The 23444-nt window shown below is 43.6% G+C and overlaps 2 protein-coding genes across 6 annotated transcripts in view; one reads left to right on the top strand and one right to left on the bottom strand.

Annotated features, from left to right (window-relative positions):
- The first annotated feature begins 1008 nt into the window (after positions 1 to 1008).
- On the top strand, positions 1009 to 18553 carry Tbrg1 (transforming growth factor beta regulator 1). Of its 4 annotated transcripts, none has more exons than XR_010049704.1 (10): positions 1009 to 1358; positions 3030 to 3100; positions 3581 to 3813; positions 4671 to 4807; positions 5091 to 5237; positions 7023 to 7120; positions 7365 to 7475; positions 8183 to 8325; positions 16579 to 16806; positions 17074 to 18553. XR_010049704.1 is itself a non-coding variant. In XM_063255986.1 (9 exons), exons 1-9 carry the CDS (start codon positions 1209 to 1211, stop codon positions 16686 to 16688), a joined length of 1200 nt encoding a protein of 399 aa, XP_063112056.1. In that variant the 5' UTR covers positions 1009 to 1208; the 3' UTR covers positions 16689 to 18553. The 4 variants fall into 4 exon arrangements, 2 of the variants coding, with proteins under 2 accessions (XP_063112056.1, XP_003472764.1); XR_010049705.1 differs by lacking the exons at positions 16579 to 16806; positions 17074 to 18553 and adding exons at positions 8544 to 8647; positions 8796 to 9127; XM_063255986.1 differs by having other exon boundaries at positions 16579 to 18553.
- The window catches only part of Siae (sialic acid acetylesterase), a 34349-nt gene continuing 22576 nt past the window's right edge, over positions 11672 to 23444 (bottom strand). For both annotated transcript variants that reach the window (XM_003472571.5, XM_063255985.1), the window contains 4 exons: positions 22823 to 22956; positions 16168 to 16328; positions 15043 to 15238; positions 11672 to 13633 (listed from right to left, as the gene is read on the bottom strand). In XM_003472571.5, coding sequence (XP_003472619.1) covers positions 13400 to 13633; positions 15043 to 15238; positions 16168 to 16328; positions 22823 to 22956 — 725 coding nt within the window. In that variant the 3' untranslated portion in view covers positions 11672 to 13399. The remainder of the gene's footprint in view (positions 13634 to 15042; positions 15239 to 16167; positions 16329 to 22822; positions 22957 to 23444) is intronic.

A 23444-nucleotide genomic window follows, 5' to 3' on the forward strand; every position in this document is an offset into this window, starting at 1 on the left:
TGCAAACTAGAAAAGTTATAACCAGAATATTAACCAGCCATTTTAATTATGCTTACAAGGTCTTAACACTTTAAAATGATAATGACAAATGAAAATGGAAAACAAACCAGCAACGTATTCAGTAGTTTGGCCTGCATAAAAGTGCATAAAAATATAAACACCCACTAACATATTAACAATGGTTTGTGCCAAGTTTTAGGGGGCTCACTTGGGGGTGGGGGTTGTTCTGGGTTTGGGGAAGTTTTGTTTTGTTCTGCTGGGAATAAAAATTTTTATTGAAATGTGACTTGACTTCCATAATTTCTATCTCTCCTTCTTTATTTATCAGTGCTGGGTATCAAACCCAGGGAAAGTGCTCTACTACTGAGCTGCAGTGCCAGCCCTGAGAAAAAATTTTTTTAAATCTGCTTTCTATATTTTCTAAATTTCTAAAAGTTGCAAGAAAAGTTTTATAATTGTAAAAAAAAAAAAAGTCCAATGAAGTCCTTGGTTGTGAAGTTAGAATTATAAAAACACAGGTTTAGGTACAGAAATACACTTGGTTAGACTGCTCGTCAGGTCTTCCACCGTCCCTACTGGCTTCTAACCGGTCAAAGAGCCAAGGCCTCTTTTCCTATTCACCACGGTCGACCCAGTTCCGAGGACGATCACCACATAACAAATATCTGCGCAAGCAGCACAAAGGACAGAAGCAGAGTCCCCGCACTTGGGTTCGAGCGTTTCCTACAATCCGAGGTCGATGTTGAAATGCAGGGCCCCGTAAGAGCGCGAACAAGAGCTAGTGTTGGTCAGGTTTTATTTACTGCGGTCTTGGGGCAACGATCATCCTCCACGAAGTGCACAGACGTGCGGGACTCTCATCCCGCCGCCACTCTCCGGTCTCCGCGCCCCCACGGTTTCTTCCCCCGGATCCACGGCGCAGCAACCTGCAGGCTTTCCAAGCCCGGAAGTTGCCCGCGGTCTGTGTCCTTACGTAACTTCCGGTGAGATTCACTTCCGGGACAGACACGGAAGTGCTGGGGAGCGCCGGTAGCCCATTCGGTTGCGGGGATTCTGCTCTTACCGTCCGCCTCGGGGGCTTCCTGGAGAGCTAGCTTCTTAGGGCCAGGTTCTGCCAATCCATAGAAAACAGAACCGCTGCTTCCACCCCCCTCGGCTTCAGAGCCAATGCGGGCAGCGTCCAGGAGCCCCCGCCTTGGGGCCGGACTATGAGCCAGCTGGGCAGCGCCGCCTCCTCGCCGCGAGCCCCGCTACAGTCCAGCAAGGCCAGGATGAAAAAGCTTCCGAAGAAGAGCCAAAACGAGAAGTACCGGCTTAAGTACCTGCGGCTGCGCAAAGCAGCAAAGGCCACGGTGTTTGTGAGTTTGCTGGTCGCTCAGCCAGTCTCCGCCGCGAGACTGCTTTCTAACAAAGTCTTTCCCTAAATTGTCACCCGCCCCGGAGGGACAGTATAAATCCAGTGTTAGCTTTTCGATGTACTTTACTACTTGTTAGCCCTGGGTCCTTGGACGAGTTAATTTACCTAATTTTGTTTCCTCGTCTGTAAATGGAGCTAGCAACTATCTTGCAGACGACTAAATGATAAAAATAAAGACCTCGTTACTTAGATCTGTCAGTACGTTTGGGTCATTATCGTTATTGAGAATTCTCAGAAATGCATTGGTTTTCGAGATAACCTGAGACTAAGGCACCGTTTTAAAAAATAGCAGGTGTGTGATTTGTTTTAGGGCGCTCTGTCCTGACGTCAACTTAGATACTCAGGTTCCAGTTTATTACGTATTTCCAGCACACATTTTATTTTCCAAGTTTTCCACGCCCCCTTAACTACTTGCCCTAAACAACGTTCCTGCAACCTTTCTGTAATTTCTTCTTGATAAGACCGTTGAATCTTCCAAGTGTTTGTTTTGTTTAGTTTCGACCTCACTGGGAATCAAACACAGAACCTCGAGCATGCTAGGGAGGACATTAACTACTGAACTACACTCCCAGCCCCTTCCTTTCTTTTACTGGAGGGGCCTCGTATTTATCAAATGAACAAACTCTCTTGCCAACCATAACTTTGGGTCACAGTGTTCTGGGTTGCTCAAACATGTCTCGCTGCTTAGAAATACAGACGGATTCCCGTGGTGTCCTTTTAAATCTGAATCTAGTTTTCCTTTTCTTCCTACGCATGTTTGAAGTTTATGGAAGGTTTTGGAAATTAGAATACTCATTCCAAAAGCATTTATTCACCACGCGGTGTGTGCACTGGAGGAAAACAAGTGGAACTAAGAGGGCTTGACCTTTGACTGTTCCCTTTCTTTTACCGGCTACATGTCAAAGGTACCTAAAGCTTGGAGGCTGTATTTAAATAACAATGGTGTTGATTCCTTCAAGTATGTGAAGAAAAGGGATGTTGTTTTGAACATCCGGGTTCCATCTGTTTGACTTCCATTCGCTTTAAGCATCCAAAACAGAGCATTTCCTTCAGAACTGGCACTTAGGAATAGTTCAGGGGGAAAAAAAATACTGGAACGTTTACAAATAAGCTTACAAGCTTAAGAATTTTACACATTAGATTTTATTTTGTTCCATCTAGGTTTTCTCCCTAAAATACTATTATATGAGTTGCTTTGGGTTAGCTTTTTTGTTTCTCAAAACTCAAGGCACTTACACTTGAACAACCCTCATAGTTAGACACTAGTATGAATTTAGGTAGTGTGTTTTTTTCTCTATCAAAGGCCACCCTAATCAGGGTACCTGTATTCATCCAGGACAGGCCTATCTTACTAGAATGTTCTGGCATAAGCCATGATAGTGCCCTCTTCACTAACAGGTGTCACAGATTAGATCATAAAGTACAGTTAACTTGCCTGTAATAGAATGATTGCCTTTCGTGTAGATCTATTTATGGTTTGTCTGCAAGGTAGCATAGCCCTTCTTCTTCTCCAGTGACATAGACTTTCTTGGTTTCAAATATGGGTCCTCCCAATTCAGTACCTTGATCTTCTATTCATTTTGTGTGATTGTGTTGCAAATTGTTCTTAAAGGAAAATGCTGCTATTTGTGATGAAATTGCTCGTCTTGAGGAAAAATTCCTTAAAGCAAAAGAAGAAAGAAGGTGAGCTGGCTTCATTTTGGGTTCAAGTAAAATGAAACTCACAACCTTTGGGATAAATTCACATGTATCCAATTCATGTTGGACCAGGATGATGAGACAGCTGCGCTTCTCATCTGTCTGACAAAGCCTTCTTATGACATCTAATAAATAATCTTACTAAAAGGCCAAGGATAAAAGAAATACTCATGTTGTGAGTATTTAGTCTGCACTACTCAATGCAAAGCACAGTGGGATCATAAACATCTAATTCATAATATATGCCTCTCAGTGCCTAACACCTCATGACCTAGAGGACCCTTCTAGATTCAAGAGAGGCTTCTTGAACTTCAGTATTGATTAACTTCTTCATTTTCCCAAGATTCAACAGGAGCTCTTATTCTTATGAGTACGATAATCTTTGGCTTTTCTCAGTACTTGAGAATACTGAATTGCAACAGAACAGAATTTCATACTCGTGCTGCCTTTCCTTCCTGAACCCAGGTACTTGCTAAAGAAGCTCCTCCAACTTCAGGCTCTAACTGAAGGGGACGTGCAGGCTGCAGCTCCTTCCCACAGCTCCACTTTGCCCCTGACTTATGGTGTGGCCAGCTCTGTGGGAACTGTACAGGGAGCCGGGCCCATGTCTGGGCCCAGCACTGGGGCTGAGGAGCCATTTGGGAAGAAATCCAAAAAGGAGAAAAAGGAAAAAGGCAAAGAGAACAACAAACTGGAAGGTACTTTGGGGAGACAGTATATCAGTGTCCCAGTGACTCAACTACAATGACTGAGATGTAATACTGTTAGCCACTTGTGGCCTCATGCACATTTCCATCTCATAATCCTCAGGCTGATGTCTTATGAGAGTCCCTTTGGGTGGACAGAGTTTAGTCAGATCTGGTTAACTGCAAAGAGAGCAGGCTGAGGCTTCCTCTCTCCCTCTTCCGCCAGTATGTCTGGGTGGTAGTCACATCAGTGTTTTCTAGAGGCAGGGAAATGGGCTAGGTGACCTCTTGAGCACACTACTAGCTTGGGAAGTTGATCATACAAGTACAGAGGATTTAAAAATGTCAGATTTTTAGCTCCCACTGCTAACACTGGAATTAGTTACTGCCTGTAGGCAGGTTACAGAGATATTCAGGGCTTCTGGGAGAAGCCCATATGCCTTTTAAGTGAATACAGATGGTCCCCAACTTACAATGGTTCCACTTAATGATTTTTTATCTTCACAATAGGGTGAAGGTGATAGGCATTCACCAGAAACTATTTTAGAGTGTTGATCTTTTCCTGGAATATTGATCTGCAGAGTGATACTTTGTCACACTGCTAGAGTGAGCCAAGTTCCCACTCAGCCACAGGACCACAAAGGGAAACACTGTTGCCAGCTATGATGTTTGGTACATTGTTGCATTTTCAGTGTATAGGATTTTCAGCTAGGATGGGTTTATCAATCCCTAGCAACCCTGTAAATTGAAGACCATCTGTGTATGAAACCATGATTGGCTTACTGCACTTAGCATTCACATGTAAATCTTTCCCTTCCCCTCAGCATTGAGAGGGGGCTAAAGTGGGTGACCCCAGATTTGCGTTTCAGTTCTGAAGAAAACATCCAAGAAAAAGAAACTGGAGGGAGGTGCTCGCAAGCTGGTCCAGCCCATTGCCCTGGATCCCTCTGGACGGCCTGTGTTTCCCATCGGACTAGGGGGTCTAACAGTGTATAGCCTGGGGGAGGTGAGTGAGACCAGCGACTGCAGAGAGGAGAGGCAGAGAAGCATGGTAATGGGGTTGAGCCTTCCCTCCCTGTTCCTACTAGCAACAGCCCCTGCCGATCCATGCCAAGCCCAGAAAGAGTCCAGTCCCCACGAAGCCAGGTCAGTTTTGTCTGCTGCATAGCAGACACTTCTTGGTGCTTTCACTCTTTGCAGCCCCACAGTGGTTCTAAAGGCTACCACAGTAAACTGGGCTTGTAAAGCCTTCAGTCCCTCAGTCTCAGGCTGGGGATCTTTTCTTATAGATCATCACCGACCGACCTGGCTTCCATGATGAGCATGCCATCTACCCTGTGGGCTACAGCAGTACTCGAGTGTATGCCAGCATGAAGTACCCAGACCAGATGTGTCTGTACAACTGCCGGATCAAGGATGGAGGTGTGCAGCCTCAGGTACCCACTGGAACATAACTCCTTTTTTTTTTTTTTTTTTTTTTTGAGAACTTTATCTGTTCTAGCCACCAGTCACTTACTATGTGTCACCTGTTCTGATGCACTGGTAGTTACCATTTGGGAATCCCGGATGCAGAAAAGGCAGCTAGCCCAAGTAACACCTTCCTTCCCCTGAGATCCAAATCCACATTTGTCTAATTCTCAGAACTGTGCTGCTTCTCCTGTCCACATTCTGTCTGCCTGAGGCTAGATTAAGTACAGGCTCAGGGAAGATTAGTTTGATGCACCGCCACTTCAGGTTGGACCAGAGCAGAGGTAGGAGAGAGACTACATACTCAGAAGAGGCTGTGCATACGCTTAAGGACCTGGGAGTCCCAAATCCTTTCTTCATCTTTCTCAGTGTAAAACACTACACATTTCATTTCCCACCGACCTCTTGATCCTTAGGAAAAATTAGAAATTTTCTGTGTTCCTGACTTCACTAATGAAGTTACAGATTAGGTGGGAATCGGTAAATGCCCAGTAAGGAACCATTGTACAGAGAACACTGAGCCTGCCTGGCACACCTGGGCGGCACTGCCCTCCCATGTCAGTGACAGCACTTTAGGCAGAGCTGAGCACCCGTGACTGGGGCTGGCAGCAGTTCTCTTGGGAGAGCACTCAGACAGAAAGGCTATTGGTAAGCGTCTTTGTCACATTCATGACCAATCCGTAAATGCAGTGCAAATCTAATTAAAATCCCAATTGAATTTTAATGAAAATGGATAAGCCGATTCTTAATTTCCTCTGAAAGACAAAATCGTAAAACATTTTTGAAAAAGAATCTGTAAGGTTTTCAGGTTTTATGTTTAGATAATTAACCTAACTAAACAATATTTGTAGGTATTTTCTGAACTAGGCATTTAGCTTTAATTTTTTCCTAACATCAGCTGACTTTAATATATAAATTAAACATGTAATGTTTGGATCTGTCCTCAGATGATTCTATTTCATTGATTTGTCTGAGTGTCAATGTGAATCACTTTTTTATAAAATGTTTTAACGCTATAAATATTAAAAGAAAATGTAGAACTTTTTAAAATCTTAAGGTAAGATGAAAAGGTTTGCTTTAGCAATACATGAAACTCTGAACCCATAAAGGAAAATGACAGATTTGACTACTAAAAATTTAAACACTTCTGAATGACAACATTACAATCAGAGGTAACACCCAATAGGAAGAAAATATATGGCAAGGAATTAATATTCAGATAAGTGTGCCTAGAGAGTAAGATAAAACAAAAATTAGACCTTAATTTTTCCCATAGGCAAGTATCAGCTTGATGATATCTTGAGCAAGGTATAGGAAAACAAGTACATGTTAGCATGAACATTGCTTGAGCAATTTGGTAATTTCAACAATTTTAAGAAATATATCCTTTGACCCAGAATGCTGTACTTCAAGGTAATTTTGTATTTCTTAAGAGAAACGTGCAAATGGGAACAAAAATCCCATTAGACATGGAGGGTGCTCCCATTTATTTTCATAGTAGGATTTGTATCTGAACTTGATGATACAGGTAAATGGATAAGAAAGGGTATGGAACAGAACAGTTACCCTAAAGGTGTAAAACAGAAATAGAGGCCTTTCTCTGTTTACTTGTTTGGATTTGACAAGGAATTGTGCCCAGATTCTAGTGTATATAGCAGCTTCAGGATCATCTTAGAGTGAAGAAACGTTTTAGGAGTTATGTGACTCTGCTTCTTCCTCCTGGCAAACGGATCTCATTGTTCTTTTGTGCTTAGTTTGAAATTGTCCCTGAAGACGACCCCCAGAATGCTATCGTCAGCTCTTCTGCAGACGGCTGTCATGAAGAACTGCTCAGGATCATCAGTGCCAGTGTGTAAGTGACCAGCAGCTTACAGCAGGCTGAAAGATTGACGTGGGCCTTTCCGCTCATTGTTAGTGAGTAGAGATCCTTGGCTACAGAGACCCATCCTGAATCTTTTAGACACCTTAGCAGCTAGAGTCTCCAGAGTGTCTAAGTCAAGAAAGCTTAGCCTGTGTATTCAGACCTCCATTCCACTCTTAAACTCATCTTCATCTCCCTCTAAGCTCTCAGCTCATACGCTCCCTCGCCTCCCTAGGGGGAAACTGATGCCTGACCTGCTTCCATCAGGAGCTGACTTTTTTGGGTTTTCTCATCCAACCATCCTCAACCTGATACAGAGTTGTCCAGGAGCTCAAAAGTGTGTCAAGTAAGTACAGTCAAACCCATTCCATTGAAAGAGGTCCAGTGATCAGCCAACCAGAGTCCTAAACTGACAGTCACTGCTTTCATTCATACATTTATTGAACAGCTATTTTGAAGGCATGTTGGTTTCTCAACAAATATATCTTAATATAACTCTAGATGGATGAGCAGGAGCCAGGACCCCACTGTGCTGCAGTTAGTATAGGTTGGGTACCCTTTACCAAAATGCCTGGGACCCGAAGTATTTCAGGTTTTGAATATTTGTGTAAATGAGGTATCTTGGGGAGGAGACCCAAGTATAAACACACCTTTATTATACACATAACTTGAAGGTAATTTTACACAGTACTGCAGTGCACCTGCATTGGGACTGTGACCTGTCTTATGAAGTATGTCATTTTCCACTTGTGGCTTTAGGTGAAAATAGTCAGATTTTGGAGCATTTTGAATTTTGGATTTTCGGAGTATGGATGCTTCACTTGTATTATCTTGTTTGTGTGCTGTAACAGCAAAAGAGTTGACAGATCAGCAGGATAATGTGTCATGGAAAAGGCATGCCTATTTTCTTTTTTTTTTTTTTTTTTCCTTAACTAATATGTTTTCTAGATGTATATGGAAGACGACTAAGAAAAACCTGATCCCTTTGGAGGTAGGGATGCTTTATTACAGGCTAGCAGACAACCTCCAGAATGTTTTCTTTTGATCTTGCAGTTACCATTGGGTGAAATTTGATGTTTGCAACCCTGAAGAGGAGCAGCTATCTCAGGGGCAACCAGAGAATGATGCAGCTGTCAGCTTTGCAGCTTTTCAGAGACCGACCTTCGATGAAGAGCAGCATGATCCCATCCTACCAGGTATCTTTTAACTTTACCCCACTGCTTTGAAAATACTGTGCCTCCTTCACACATTGCTGGGTACTCCAAATAGCTGGGCAGTAAGTGGCGGAAACCTTCCCTGATCCAGAAAAAAGCTCAGCACTGGAGGGAGGGGTGCATGGATTCTGTCAGGAACAGCGTTTCAAGGGAAGCTCAAAGTCTCAGGGCGTGGCATTGACACAGGCTGCTTTCCACAGCTGGGTAGAGCAATCCGGAGCCAGCACTGGAGGCCTGTGAGGTGAAGTGTGCTCTGGGACCACAGGCAAATACTTCATCTATTTCAGTTTTCTTCATTGCAAAGGTGAATGTCCTAATTTACCAACCAAGGGCAACACTGGGCTGACAGATGCAAGGTTGTTAAAGAATTACAGGGTCCCATGTGTGTATCTTGACAAAACACTGCTGAGGTTCATGGGCAGCACTGGAACTTAAGGAATTGTTTTCTCCAGGATCCTTGGACCTCCCTGAGCTGCAGCCTGCAGCCTTTGTGGCTTCTTACGAGCCTGAGTTCCTTACCCAGGAACCCTTGGTAGAGACACATCTACAGCACCTCGAGTCTCCACCACACTGTAGCCCAGTCCAGTCTTCAGACTAAGCAGGAGGAGGGCTCAGCCTCTGCGTCTTCATCATGTGGAATGTTTTTAACTTGGAATATACGGAAGAAGGCAGCAGTTTGGACAGAAAGAAGATAATATATTTCATCACAGAGGTTCCCGTAGCGACAGCATACCCTGAGAAAAACTTCACTTGCTTTATTTTTAGTAATAAATTTATCTTGACAGTTCTGCTTATTTTTATCTTCTCGTAATCAGGATATATTGTTTGCTTCACTCTGCCTAAGTACAAGAGCTGCTGTATGAGTCTTTTCGGACTGCTATAAGAAAAGACCGTAGATTGATTGTCTTACAAACAACAGACTGATTTCTTTTTGGATATGGGGATACACACCCATTATCCCAGCTGCCTAGCAGGCTGAGGCAGGAAAATACAAATTCAAGGCAACCTAGACAACTTAGTGAGCATAATACTAGTGCAGCTTAGCATGCACAATCCCCTGGGTCTGATTCGCATTACTTAAATAAAAAATAAATCTTTCTCACAGTTATAGAAGCTGGCACGTCTAATGGAAGTGCCAGCAGAGTCAGTATCTGGGGAGGCCCATTTCCTTGGTTTATACATAGTTGTCTTGCTATAACCTCACAGGGTAGAAGCAGCAAAATAGCTCTCTGGAGTCCCTTCTATCAGGGCACTCATGCCATCAGAGCTTGTATGGTTACTCACCTCCCTCAGACCCTAGCTCCTAATGCCATGGTTGGAGCTTACTATTTAACACAAACTTTTGAGGCCATGGCAGCTGCTAATTTTTAAGGGAGACAGATTCTAACAACCGTCCACTTTTTATTCTGATCCTAGTCCAAAGAATATCAACCTAGCCCTGGCAACCTAGATTCCTGTTTTGTTTTTATCTCAGCGTCATCACAAAAGGAAAAAAAAAATCCTTTGCTTATACCCAAGCTGGAAAGTCCAGTGAAAGGTATACTGTGAATCTTGTTTTAGATTTTGCACCTCCTTGAAGGGGATCAGATGTCCTTAGCTCTTTTTTGGAGAATGTGCTTTTAGCTCAGTGTGTTGAAATCACATATTAATATAAGCTCAAATACAACATAACTGGGGATTAGTTCCAATCTTCCACAACAGACTTACCCGTCACTTCATTTTAGCTATATAACAACTCCACATCCTACACAATTAAATCCATGGACCTGCCAACAGCATTAGAGTGGAGTGATCCTACTTCAGCCAATCCCTACACCACAATCCACATTACCTTGTGAGATGCCTTGGTTTCTATCGGCCAGGTGCCCAGGGCTGCCTGCAGGGTGGGCAAGGGTTGGACCAAAGGACCAGAGTAGAATAAGGAAGGAATGGGTAAGAATGAACTGTTCAGCCAGGTGTGGTGCACACACCTGTAATCCAAGCACTTGGAAGGCTGAGGCAAGAGGACTCGTGAGCTCCAGGCCAGCCTGGGCTACAAAGTGAGGTCAAGGCCTGCCTGAACAGCACAGTGAAATCTTGTCTCAAAAAGACAAAAAAAAAAAATCAATGAACTGCCCTGTTTTATAATTCATGACTGCCAACTGCAAACACCACAGATGGAATTAGCCTTTCACAGCAGGGGGGCGGCCAGAAGATGCAGTGTTTACAAGCCACAGATCTCAGCCTATTGGTTCCTATGCTTAGAGAGTCAACACCTACATCTCTGAAATACAACAATTACAATGTACTGGAATACATCACATGGAGAAAAATTGAAACTTTGTTTTCACTTTTGTGTGTGTGTGTGTGTGTGTGTCTGTGTGAAATAATACCAAATGTTACTATGGATCATGAATTCTTAAAAACTTGAAAAACACTGTCCAATTCTTAGAATCTTCTCATGAATCAAATTATGAAAGATGTGCTAAAAGTAGCAAGATGGAGAAATAATAGAAATGTAAATTCTTTTACTACTTTGTTAGAATTAAACTGGAGAGGTCAACATTTTAAATACAGGTTGATGGATCAGGGATTTAGCTCAGTGGCATAAGCATAAGTTCAATCCCCGGTACCAAACTAAATAAATATATGTTGATTTTTAACCTGTTAGTCCATGTTAATGACCCTAAGAAATAACTGAGTAAGTGAAATATGTTGTGTGTAAAACTCATCTTAATATTAGTTTAAATTTGGTTAAAAAAAAAACCAGTATGTCCATTAATAGTAAATTAGCTGAATACAAAATGGGGCTTCCACAAACTGAAACACTCTATAAATCTATTTACATAAGAAAATTATTTTGAGCCAGGCATGGTGGTGCACAGCTGTAATCCCAGCATTTGGGAGTCTGAGGTAAAAGGGATTGCTGTGAGTTTGAGGCTAGACTGGGCTACACAGCAAAACCCTGTCTCAAAAAAAAAAGAGGATTATTTTGGTAGAATGTCAACAAACAGATTACAAAATAATGTACTATCTAGTATATACTACTGTATAACCCAAATCAAGTGAGTGTTGACCAGAATAGTTTCTCTGATGATTTAGACTTTTCATTAGAGTCCATTTTCTATGGTGTCATTTTTAAGCAGCAGAAATTCATTTCCATTTGGGGAAATATACTGAATTTCCACTGTATTTTAAATCAGTCACTGAAAATAAATTCACACATAACTTGATGTGTGTAGATAAATATATCTATTACCTAAACTAAATGTATTACACTGTGTACTAGTTTACTGGCTGGTTGTCTTTGTTACTTTGTTTGATGCTGGAATAAAATACTCAACACCTATTTTAAAGGAGGAAAGGTTTATTTGGCTTACAGTTTGAGAGGTTTCAGCCCATAATCAGCTGGCTCCAGCACAGGGCAACATCGCAGAGGGGAAGCAGCTCATAGCATGGCAGGCAGGAACCCTTCCAGGCCACACCCCGGTGAGACACCCAGATCAGGCTTCACCTCCCAATATCACATTTAGCTCTAAACTCATTAGTAGAGTAATCTGATGAATATCACACCCGCATATCTGGTCACCCCTCCCCCAAAAGCCCCACCTGTGAATGCCTAAGCCTTTGGGGGAGCATCTAGAAATAAGTGATACAGGAACTTGGGCTTGGCTACTTGTAGCTGCCTCCAAATTAGAACAGCCCCTGGGTGTATGTGTAGAAGGGCTGGGAGAGGGGTGGACAGGTACTTACTTTTGCTCAGGAAACTGCACTAGGTTCACGATTCCCGTGAGGCCAGATTCATAAAGAGGTAGAAGTGTACTCATTCGGGTTAACTGTACACTAGACAGTTCCTGAAGGAGCCAAAGTTCCTGGCAGGGCACAAAGTTTGTTTCCTGATTTTTTTACTAAATAAAAACAAAGCTATTCTGCTGTTTGGCACTGCACCAGAACCCCTGAGAGTGATGCTTATTGCTAGCTCTCATTCTTCACATTCAAGGGATAAAAGCCACGAATGGGGAGCATCCTCATTCCCCGTGCTCCCTCCATACACTGTAAAGCCCTGACAGAGCTTTGATGACATAAATATGTAAACATCATAAATCATAATGCTTTTATTTCCAGCTTCTAATACTGTTTTCAAGGGTCATCAGCTGTTTTTAGGCAACTACTAAGCTGCATTATGATTCTTAATTAGTAAAGACAAAAGCTCCTTCCACATTTGTCTCATCTGCACTACTTTATAAGCTTATTGTGCTGCTTTACTTTCAGCCTTTTTTCTTCAATGTGGATTATCTTTGTCTTTGGCTGTAAAGAGCCTGAAACTTAATAACACTAATGACAGTTTTCCTTAGCTACTTCTGTCATATTTTCTTAAACCTGTGAGCCATCGCCACGCCCATCCCTCAATGCTGCCACCCCCACCCCGCCCTTCCTCTTCATTCCGTAAGGCAGACCCCCGGCCCCTCCCAATATGCCCGCATGAGCCTGGTTGGTTTGTTTTAAACAGTCATTATTTAGACTGAAGGAATATAATTGTTTGGGACTTAATACAAATAGGTCTTTCTTCAATTAGCTGAAAGGCACATGTAATAAAATTTCATGAAAGATTTCAGATTTTCAGATTTCCACATGAAGAAAAACCTTTGGAAACTTGTTCCAGAGAGTCAATAATCACTTGTGAAAAAACTTGCAAAGGACACAGGAAACACTAGTCAGTTTCTCTGGTCTTTAAAACCTCTTCTGACTGAGATTCCACAGTTCCAGAGGAAAAGCAGCACAAGTGTTAGACATCTCATTCCCATTATATGAGGGCAGTGTATGATGTTGGGTCCAGTTTGCTTAGAGCTCAGAATTAGCCCAGTTTCGTGGCTTACACTAATGAGGGGACAAAGGCAGGTATTTCAAATCGTCTCCCAGCCCCACCTTATCTCAGCATACACAGCCGCGTGCTGGCTGGGAGCTGTGCGGCGAGGCTTTCTATAAATTTCCCTTAAAAGCAATAGCTGTCATCATTTTAAACTCCTCAGGGGCAAAATGTGCCTCCCGTGGACCCAGATCTGACCACACAGCAGCTTTAATGTCTGGAAGCCTGGTCCGTAATGAAAGCAAGAAAGGGAGGAGCTGGCAGGGCACTGCTGGGGTGGTAGAGGGGACACTGCTTGTATTCACAAGGCCATGGGGTCCAGGCGTAGCGAACAGCAGCCACAGTGCCACGACAAGAGCGGATACTCAAGGTCAGGGTCTGGGAGGTGAAAGTGTTCATTGGAGCTGGAAGCCACTTGCATTGGCGGTCACTGCAACATGAGATCTAATAAGAGAGTCAGAATACAAGCGGTCAAGTCAGGGTATTCCAAGAAACCGAGAACTGCACTGTCAGACAGACTAGAAAGGAGGAAAGGACCCACTCCTGGCCAAAGACCCATCTCCTACAGTATCTAGAATAAGTTGGGTCTGATTGCGAAGGGCACAAATCGGTAACACATATTCATGTGGGCTGGATAGGTCATGCTCACAATGCACAAGGCTCTGGCTTCACACTCCAACACCAAAATAAATGTTCATGTGATTCAATGAGTTACATTAATAAACAAAACATTAACTCAGGGAGACAAAGCAGCACAGTCATATATAAAGCACTAGGGAGGCTCCCCTGGACAGGCTTCAGTGGTCCTTCCACCAGAGGGCAAAGCAGGCAGGAACGGAAGTGAGCCCAGCCACCGGCTGCTGCCACTGCTCCCTGGTGCTCCCAAAAGAGCTGTGGATACCACACCTCACGAGTCAGAAGGCAGTTCAGAAAAGGGGACACAGATTTCCAGGACCAAAGGTTACACTCTCTCCTGAACCCAGCTGACTCGCACTAGGTAACAGGCAAACTGCCAGCAACTGAAGGGACTCAGAATGCACAGCCTTATGGGAATCTCAATTCACCTAAAAACGAGTCTGGGAAGAAGTAGGACAAGCACTGACCAGGCATTGGAGGCTGGTAGACACTCTATACTCAGGACCCCAAAGCAGCAGCCAACCCTAGATAAACTCCTAGCTGAAGTTTGTGTTAATATTCTCTCATCTCTCATGCTGTTTTTCCCATACCTCCTCCCAGCCTAATGGTCTTAAGAATCCCAAATCATTCATTTAAACCTTCCATCCAGGAATACCTCCACCACCCACCTCAACGCTATGGAAGATCTCTAAATAATGATCCCTTCTAGGTATTAGAAGGAAGCAGGTGCATTATATTAACTGATACTAAGTTATAAAGCACCAAGCTTAAGCTTTTCAAAGGAGACACTAAATTCCAAAAGTCTCAGAATTTAGGACAGTGTAACAAGAAAAAAAAAAATGTCACCCACGGATGAGGGGAAATTCTGGAGGAATGCTCTTTCCATAGGTAACTTATAAAGAAGGCTGCAGGCCCTTCCCTCAGTAAAGATGGTTACTCTGGGAGGGACACTACAACAGGAGTATCATTTCTTAGAGGCTTATTTTCCTTCCCTTATCTATCCTGCCTATCAAAACTGCCTCTAAGCTAATACATTAACAGCTGTTTCCTTATCCCTCTAAGATAATTCAACTCCACCCCCAGCCAACTACATCTGCCTCATGAGCATCACAGTATGAGGCATCATCACAGTGTAATGAGAAATAACAACATCCCAGCAGAAGGACACCTTGACTCTTAGCACAGGTGGGACGTCCTCCACTTCCTGCTGTGCTCACCTCAAATATCTGCAGATCCTGCCTCAGCACCTGGATGCTCTGGTGATACGTAAGGTTGAGCAGCCCGTCTGTGGACAGAAGTTCTATCTTCTCAGGCAGTGGTCCTTGAAAGGTCAAGTTTTTCTCACCGTAAGCCACTGCCCGGGCCCCCAGGTGCAGCCGATAAGCCACAGTCTGTTTGTCCCTGGGATGGATGCTACAGGATGAAGAACAAGTAGAGAATCAGTTTGAGCTTAACAATAAGCATATTTTTTAAAAAGATTACACAAAGCACCCTTTAAGAGTGTAAGAGGAAAGGTGCTTGAATTCCCTGCTCACTCACTGAAGTCGCCTCAAGAGAAATGGTGCATGGTAAACACAGGTGGACCTCTGGACCTTTATGAGTTTGGAAACACTGATGTAATCAATGGCTTTGAAGGAAGGAATAAACAAAGAGAGGTCGAGAGCAAAGCCTCTGGAGCTAACTCAGGACAGGTGATATATTCAGACCACTAAAAGCCGTGTTTCATCTAAATTAGTCCCCTCCAGCTTTCATTTGTTCATTAAATAAACATCAATCGAGTTCCTACCACAGGCCAGACTTTGTGTTGGGGGCTCCATTTCATAGCTGAAATCCCCCTGTACCCTGCAGCTAGTGTCCAGTATCCACTGGAGCTGGTCCCAGAGATTCCTCTCTCCTCTGGGCCATGCTAGAACTCCACGACCTGCCGTCACTGAAGCTGACCACGGCTCTGTACCAGGTTCTGCTGATGCAGTACGGACTCAAATTGCTTCCACATGGAAGCACTTGCTTGCCAATATGAAACTAAAAGGTGACAGTGGAAGAACAGATCAACTTGGAGTCTCCATTGCTTTGCTTTGTGCATGACTTCAGCCAGTTTCTGTTGACTTTCTTTGGTCAGAGTGTGAGAATGAAATAAAGTTTCTTGCACCAAAGCACCGCAGCGTTGAGAGGTGGTGGTTGTTGTTTCTGTTGTTACTGTAGCATCCCAGCACAGATGACTGGTACATAGTGCACCTAAGCTCTAAAAAGTCCTCGCTCCCTGGAATCCACCCCCGCATCAGTGAACATCAGAGTAGAGGACTATCGGCAAATACCACACCCTGGTCAGGCAAAGCCCATACCTGCCAAAAGGCGAGGTCCTGTCACACAGATCCAGAGCCACGGCCATGAAAGTGTTGGGCATCCTTCGGTTGGGGACAAAGCCCAAATCTGCCGTTTGATGCCAGCGGATCTGAGGAACTCCAACAGGTGGGTCATCCGCCGTAGACAAATACGAAGATAACTAGAAAGTACAGATATCATTACTTTTCTTGCTTCAGAGTCCTGTACTAGATTCTGCTTCTCCTTCACTCATTCTAAAAGTGTTCAGTAGCTTCTGTCATAGCATTGTCTATCCAGAAACAGATGCAACCATTCCCTCGTATCTCAGGGGCCTTTCTGCAAAGCACCTTGTCACACTTCTCATCAAGAGTCTGACACATTTCTCCCCTCACTGAATCTGGGCCAGCCCTGTGTTTTGTTCTCACCAACAGAATGCAGAAGTACTGGCACACAGCTCCTGAGTCTGCCTCTAAGACGCCTGGGGTTCATTCTCTTGAGACCCTGTGCTGGCCACAGAGGGACAGCTCATCTGATATACTGAAGAGAGAGGGTGACCTTTGAAACTGAAAGATCATAAAAAGGAGGCTCCAGCACTCTAGCAGTTCAGCAGACAGGGCCGATCGTGTGAATTCTACGTGAGTCAGCCCCGCAGATATCAGGTAAGGCAAAGGAGTCATCCCAGCCGAGCCGCCTGCCCAGCCCATGGGGTGAGGTGAATAAGATGGGTGACATTTTAAGCTCTTAGATTTTTTTTTTTAAAGTTAGGGGTAGCTTGTTACAAAGTAATAGGTAACTGATATGTCTGTATTCACACAGGGCTGGGCGATCCAAGGAAAGAGAAAAAAACGCCCTTGTGTACCAAAGAACCTATTTCTTTGCTCCTTCCTCTACACCTTGTCATGTGCACTTACCTCTCCTTCCTCTAGAAAAACGTCTGTACTCCCTCGCCCTTGATTCTGAGCTCGGCCAAGCAGTAGCTTCCACCAGCAGATGCCTCAGAAGGTACAATGTGTCAGTTCCTAGCCTAGGCTTCAAGAGATTTGCCTGCCTCCACTGGCTTTTTTTTTTTTTTTTTGTACAGGGAAGAATTCACACTTTGCACTTGCCAGGCAGTGCTGTGTTTCTGAGCTGCAGCCCTGCCCTCCCCTGCTCCTGATCTCTCATCACCAGGAGAGGCACATGGCTGGCCGGCCTATTGCTCTCTGGAGAAAGGAGAGAGCTGTGGAACACAGCTGTCCCTGTAAACGCTGCAGCCACCCCCAACTAAAGCAGAGGCCCCCGGTGAGGCCCAGGAGCTGAAAGAGCCCAAAGAGCTCAAGCAAGGTCAACCAACACCAGCTCCCCAGATATGTGAGCTATAATAATAAAGATTATACTAAGCCATGGAGTTTGGAGATGATTTGTACAAAGCAATAGCTAGCTGGTACAAGTACTTTACAGGTTTTCTAAAGGATACAGACTTGAACAGAAAAAACAAAAAATGTAAGAAATGTTAATACACAGGGCCAGGGATTTAGCTTAGTAGCATAAGCACCTGCCCTGCAAGCACACAGTTGTAAGTTTGAGCCCAAGTACCAAAAAATTTTTAAAGTTAAAAAAAAAGTTAATGCACAATGGTATAATATAGTATAAGTTAAATGCTAAAATAGTGGCTGAGCAATTCAAGTATATACCTTGAACAGACAAAAATTGTAACTATAGGAAAATAGGGCCTCAGAATCTGTTTGAAAAATATTTTAGATGGGCAAAGAAAATATGAGAAGCCACTACAACTAGCCCTGCTCAGACTTTACGATTTAGAACCTAGTAAGGGGCAGAGGAAGGAAGAAGGCAGGGCCGAGCTGGATGAGGGTATTCATGACAGACAGGGCCGCAAAGACAGCTCGGCCAAGGTGTGGCCGGAAGTGCTGCTTCATCCTGCAGCAGTAGGTGGTGACGCCTGCTCAACATGGGGAATGTACTAAAATGTTCCCTCTTGAAAAGGATTAATCTTAGGTTGAATTTCAGATTAGTCGCTGAAATCACTGATATGATAAAGGACTGTTTTACAAAAGTGATGCGGTGAGTATATGAGAGAGACAGATTAATCAAGAAGCTCCTACATTTGCTCTACTTTAGATGCTGCAGTCCCCAAAGATCCATGTACTAAGGATTCGGTCGCAGCCTGTGATGCTGCGGGGAAGGCTGGACCCTCAGGAAATGGGGCCTGGCAGAAAGAAGCTGAGTCACTGGATTTACTGAAGTAGCTAACAGTACCTCAGCCCCTGCCTGTCTCCCTCGTTGCTTCCCATCCGCCACGAACAGGCCTCCTGCCTCACACACTCCCGCCATGACGTACTATGGCAACAGGACCAAGCAACATGGGGACCAAAACCTTAAGATCAAATAAAACTTTTCTCCTTATAAGTTTATCTCAGGTATTTGTTACAGCAATGGAAAATGAACTAACACTCTTTCAAATCAAAAAATATATCTAACTTAGAGGAAATGTTCATTCAGAAATAGGACAAACAGAACTGGGTGACCATCTGGATATGGCGGAATAAAAGAAAGGCTTGAATCTACTGCTTAGAATCTATAACATCTGAATTAGCTGCTTGGCATACAGGGAATCTTACCAAGGAGAATAATGGGAACTAATATTGTTCCAGAAAGAGCTCCTGGAGAATTAAAGCTCGTGTAGTATCATGGAGCCCTCAGGAAATGTTTACTGAGCACCTACGCAGCGTCAGGCACTAATATTGGCAGTAAGCAAAACACAAGAATTCCTTCCCATCCCTATATTCCAGTAAGGAAAGATCACCAACAAACAATTCTACATCAGTAAGAAAGTGGTAAGTATATTGAAATAAAAGTTCAAAGAAGAGTGAGAGGCAAGTTTGGATAAAGATAAGGACAGGGTGACAGAGGAGTCATCATGATGTCTGAGTATGCCAGGCGGAATTCTAATGTGAGCCACGATGACCCCATCTCCTGACACAATACCCTGTGCTGTATGGTGAATGTCTGTAACTTTCTTCTAACCAACAGACTGGCAAAGATAATCGAATTTTACTCCCATGCTTCGTTCCGTTGTATAGCAAACGTGAAGAGATTTTTCACATGTAAGTAAGGGAATCAGGTGACTTTGAGATCACCCATACAGAAGAGCCTGACCTAGTCAGGGAAACCCTTCAAAAGAGTCAAACTCTGCTGCTGGCCTTCAAGAAAGTGACAATGAGGTCCACAGCTTTGAGGAAACGAGTTCTGTGACAACCACATGAATTTGGCAGGGAACGCCAAGCCTTGGATAAGACCTTGTGTCTGACCATTTCCTGAAGCCCTGAGCAGAGGGCCCAGTTGTGCTATGCATGACCAAGCCCCTCACCTATAGAAACCGTGGGATAATAAATGTGTTTTGTATTGTTTTAAGCTGCTACAGTAAACTGGTGGTCACATGTGTCACATAATGGAAAATTAACACAGTGGAGGATAAACTTCCCGGTCAAAAGGAAGGGAAAAGGCAGCCAGGAGCAGCAGTATGTCCGGTGGAGCTGTGCAGTACACAGAATCACGCGGTGAAGCACAGGGTGATGTGAGCAGAGCGTGCACAGCCTGGCCTTGTTGGCCTCAGTCTCACAGGGCCACTGGAGCCTTCTGATATTACACACAAGGTGGGGAGCAGCCTCGCAGCACCCACACTGTCTTATGACTCCGCTTCCCATCACAGGAGCTGCACAGCAGACCGTTCCACCCAGGCTTGTTACTCACACGCCCAGGAAATGCCTGACATTGTGTATGTGGCCAGATGACACTCTGAACAGAGGATGTTATTTGCTTCCTGAGCAGCTGCAGAAAGACTAGAAAACCAACAGGAAAAAATAAAAAGCTTCAATAGTAGCAAGGAGGAGCCCTGGCGATGACATGGAACTAAGTGAACACCTTGATTCTCTTGCTAAAATTCTATGCAAATCAGTTTAACATAGCAAATGATAAACCAAGCACAGGGATGCATGGCTAGACTCCAAGACTCAGGAGGCTGAAGCAGGAGGATGAGGGCAAGCTAAAGACCAGCTGGGGCTACAGAGTGAGTTCAAGGCCCTTGTGGACTTTGCAAGACCCTGTCTCAAAAAAAATTTTTTTTAACGTGAAATTATAAAAAATACTAAAGCTTCACAAAAGAACCTCATGAAAACTAAAAAACAGGAATAAAGATTTGAGTCGCCCTGTTTCCACACAACACCCAAAGACTGACAGTGGAATGACATTAACCAGCCAATGCCATCACGAGCTTCACAGTGAGAGTCACAGGAACCCCGGTGCGTACCAGCCTGGAGTCAGCAGCAAGACGGCACCCCTTAAGATAAAGACCTTTTCTCCAAATGGCAGTTTGTGTGGGGAGAGTGCTTCCAGTTTGCCCACTCTGTTCCACAGAATGCACTACCACCCACTAGCCACAAGGGGGCACCCACACACCCCACCACAAAGGAAATTGGTGTATTCTAAACCCAAGTTATGGCAGGGCACTGTTCAGTCCGCAGGGATTAGCAGAATACGATGGCTCACGAAGGCATATAACCAGCCAAATAATATAAAACTGGCCACAGTCAGAAAATTTTACAAGTAACATGCAATCTGCAGCCATTCGCCCAAACTTCTTTAAAAAACCACACTCCCAGGGACTCCAGTCTCCAGCTGCCTGTTCTTTCTCGCTCCCTTGTTTCTGATCCACTCTACCAATAACTCTTGGCTGCATGTCTGGCCTCACTCTACAGAGCTCAGGTCCTATATTTTTAAGTACTGCAAACAACATTTCTACAAAGCCAATTCATCCTTCCTAATAGACCACACGTCCCTCTAAGACATTCTGATTTCTCTCAAGAAGAATAAACACTAACATTATCTAGCATGTGCCAATCTTCATATGGATTGAGTTGTTTAACACTTAAAATAACAAAAATTTTTGCCATCTTGTTCAAAATCACATAGCTCAAGTTAAAGCTCAGAGCTCAAAGGACTTCTGCTAAGCATAAGAGAAAGGACCAGCCTGTATCTCTAGCACCCCACAGTTCACAGCATATCTGTATGCAGGGCACACTCTTGGGTAGCATTAGCTAAAGTCATATTTAAATCACTATTCACCAACAGAAGAAAAACATATAATGATATGGAACTGGTGGCAGAATCTACTTTGAAAACAATGAGCAAAATAATCTTATTTCGAAGTCAAAACAAATATTAGAAAAGATAATATAAAAGTATCTTAAATGGTAAGAAACTCTTAAAAATGTCTACTCAAGACAAGGGGTAGATATATGGTGAGACAGAACAGGGTGGAGATGGGGGGACGTGGGGGAGAAAGCACCTCTGGGATTCATGGAAGCCGATGTTGGAGCTCTGTGTACCCCACTCAGACAGGACAGCCTGCGCAACTGCTGCACTGTGGCTGGGACTTGATTTTCATAACATCGTATCTGTTTAATTTCCTGTGCTCCATAAAAGCCAGAAGTACCACCCAAAGAGTTTAGGTCTTAAATAGTCACATGGACTGGTGAGGCAAGACAGTTATGAACTTGGCCAAGTATGTTTATTCCATTTATACACAGCTGCAAGCAGAATCTTTCTCACTAGTTACCTCCAAGTGAAAGTGAATTTTCTCTTGAGACACCTGTCATTTCGTGTGATAAGCCTTTCCTTAATGAGCGCCAACCAAGAGTTAGAAATATAAATGTGAGCTAGGAAAATATAGGCATGTGCTCAACTTTCGTGCCAGTAAAAAAGGATTACAATGTGCTAAAATATATATATTTTGGGGGGCAGTGGGATCTAACCCACGCTTTGAATAGTCAGAAGTTTCCTACCTAATATCCAGGCTGAGACCTAACGGACAGGAGACACTGTGCCAGGCAGGGGCAAATACAATGCCTGACCTTGAAAGCAGGGGACCTGCAGGGGCAGAAGGCAGCAATCAGGGAGACGTGTGGGGTGCATGTTTTCACAGACAGCTGCTGAAAGTATAACTTTGCACAAACTCATAAATTTCTGCATTGAAATAAGAACACTGAATAAAGTCTTCAAAGATAGATCTTTTAACCTGCAATTTCATTTCTAGACATTTATCTTACGGAAGGATTTAGGCCACAAAGAATTCACTACAAGTAAAATAAACGTGTCAGCACTTATAAAATCAAATACCCTGAGTACTCATCTATACAAACTCTTATTAAATATTTCACAATACAACCATATTTCAGAATACTTTACAATGACTACAAGTTATGCTAAAGATTAGTATTTATCAACATGAAAAAATAATCACAGTATAACATTAAGAGCAAAAGATATGGTACAGTATTATGGTGTGGGTTCTATTATAAATACAGATGAGCAGAAAGGTCCACTTATTCTTAGATTGTAGAATCCACGATGGTTTTAGCTTTCTTTCTTATTTTTGCTTACCTTTTTAATAGTTCCCTCAGTCAACTTGGAGTGCTTTTTTTATAAAAATAAATGTTAATTTCTTATCAATTTTTTTAAAAGAAGATTCGTCTCACTGGGAAACTCACATGGATTAAATCTTACATTCAGTTCTAGACAAGCACCCTGGCAGGGCAGAAACAAGAGTACGAATTCCAGGAAAAATAAACAGTAGCTCTCGCACCAGTGCCCAGAAACCTCCCTCCTTTCGACACGTACCTGGACGAATCCAAATGGAAAGACTCGCTCTGTCTGCCCCTGGGAACCGCTGTGGAAGGTCTGGCGCCAGTCCTCAATGAGTGCAGGGAAGGTGCAGTTGTACAGGTCCTTGTTATAGTTAACATTGGACTCCCCTTAAACAGTCAAGACGGTGAGATAAGCTTGGAGGTGACTTCGAAAACAGCATGCATCGCCCCCAGCTCCCTCTGTCCATGCCCTTAAGGGTGGTCTTCCTGCCTTTGCTTAGGACTGGCCTGGGATGTGACCTGGCCAATGAGCCACCCACCCGTATGACAGAAACAGAACCCCAAAAAAGGTCTCAGCTTTGGGCTTAGCTCTCTCTTGATACACCTGAGCCCCGAGACTATTCTGGTGACAAATGAGTGTGAAGCAACTTGCTAAAGGAAGAGAGACCACCTGAGGACCACGGAGCAAATGGATTAGAGGGAGAAGCCACCCTATGTCCTCCAACCAACAATCTGACAGGTCAGAGACACGGAAGAGTTCCTCGCTGAAATTAGCTGAAGCAGCCCAAATAGAAGAACTACACCATAAGCCAATAATGCTAAAATTATATAGTTATCATTGTTTTAAAGCACTCATTTGGGGGCTGGCTTGTTAT

Source organism: Cavia porcellus, unplaced genomic scaffold, assembly GCF_034190915.1.
Source record: "Cavia porcellus strain 051 isolate PalLab524CR breed Dunkin Hartley unplaced genomic scaffold, mCavPor4.1 scaffold_9, whole genome shotgun sequence".
NCBI classification, from domain to species: Eukaryota; Metazoa; Chordata; class Mammalia; order Rodentia; family Caviidae; genus Cavia; species Cavia porcellus.